Source organism: Ursus maritimus, unplaced genomic scaffold, assembly GCF_017311325.1.
Source record: "Ursus maritimus isolate PB19 unplaced genomic scaffold, ASM1731132v1 scaffold_1, whole genome shotgun sequence".
NCBI lineage: Eukaryota > Metazoa > Chordata > Mammalia > Carnivora > Ursidae > Ursus > Ursus maritimus.
In genome coordinates this window covers 34,740,357-34,741,686 of record NW_024423343.1, presented here as the reverse complement: position 1 = coordinate 34,741,686, position 1,330 = coordinate 34,740,357, and the positions used below count along the sequence as shown (strand labels likewise).

Below are 1,330 nucleotides of genomic sequence, written 5' to 3'. Positions count from 1 at the left end.
GGATACATTTGGCCAAATCTTACTCCTACACAACTGGCCACCACACTGGTTTTTGAAAACCCTAAAATAGCAAATCCCGTTGGCTACAAACACCAGGGATAACAATGTGTAACAGGTAATGCCTTTCCATTTTTCCTGTCCCAGTCCATGTGCCCTGTTCCCCACTACCAGTCAAAGGTGAATTAGATTTCGTATCTAACAATAAATTCTCATGAACCTAGAAATCCTCTGTATCTACAAAGAAACTCGAGCTTGTGAGAAAAGGAAGATTCCCTTCATTTAGGGCTCAAAGAACTATAAAAAGTTTCACCTGAAAGGTGAGCCTACCGAAACGGGAGCACAGTATACTCAAAACTCTGCCCAGTCACTGGACAACGACCTTCGGGCCACTCCTGCTGCTGTGCGTATGCTACAACTGCAGCCCTTCTTTCAGAGTCCTTTCCTTCCTCTTTGTTTGCTCTCCTCCAGCTCTTTACCAGACTTCCGTTCGAACTTCCCGCACAGCGGAACCCACCAATCACAAAGGTCTTCCTCGGGCTACGCCCCCATCTCCACCTCCGGGAGCCGAGTCCAATTTCGTGCACACCCCTCCTTCCCTTACGCACGCTGCGCGCGGACGTCGGCCTCTGACGCCGTCGTCGCCCCCGCGCCGAGTCCCGCCCGGGCCGCTCCAGCTGACCGTTGGGCTGCCTGCCGAAGTCCCTCCCTCAGGACCTCCCCCCGCCCCTGAACCGTTCTCGCGGCAGCGACCCATGTGGGAGTTCAGGCTCCTGCGGTCGCCGCCGCCGCTGCTGCTCCTCCTGCCGCAGCTCAGCCTCGGAATCGCCGCGTCCCGCTCGCAGGCCGAAACCATGAACCTGGGCGGCGGCAGCGGTGCGCGGTGCTCCCCCTCGGCGGAGGGGCGCCGGCCGCAGTGCCTGCAGCTATCCACAGTGCCGGGAGCTGACCCGCAGCGCAGCAACGAGTTGCTCCTGCTGGCGGCGGAGACGGCGGGGGAGGGACCGGAACGGCGGGCCCTCTCTGGGGACCGGGCGAAGGAGGAGCCGCAGCCTGCGCCCCAGCATCACGTTCTCTATTTCCCTGGGGATGTGCAGGTAACCTGGGGCCTGCGTGGACACCTGTTCCTTCCTCGTGTGCATATGCGAATTCCCTCAATTTCCCCCTCGTACTAGTGCCGGGTTCCTTGCCTCTCCCGAACACACCCACACATGCACTCACGGCGTGGCTCTTGCGTTGCTCCACGAAATCCAAAACCGCCCCTGCCACACCCCTGACCCCCTGCTTTTTGGAGCCCCAGAGGGAAGGTGTCCTTGGAGGGTTAGGATCGACC

At 59.4% G+C, this 1,330-nt stretch overlaps 1 protein-coding gene across 1 annotated transcript in view; it reads left to right on the top strand.

Moving 5' to 3' along the window:
* The first annotated feature begins 357 nt into the window (after positions 1 to 357).
* Positions 358 to 1,330, top strand: part of CUNH2orf69 (chromosome unknown C2orf69 homolog) — a 14,599-nt gene continuing 13,626 nt past the window's right edge. Inside the window, exon 1 of the mRNA XM_008687542.2 lies at positions 358 to 1,094. Within this exon, the coding sequence (XP_008685764.2) occupies positions 753 to 1,094 (342 nt within the window). The 5' untranslated portion in view covers positions 358 to 752. The remainder of the gene's footprint in view (positions 1,095 to 1,330) is intronic.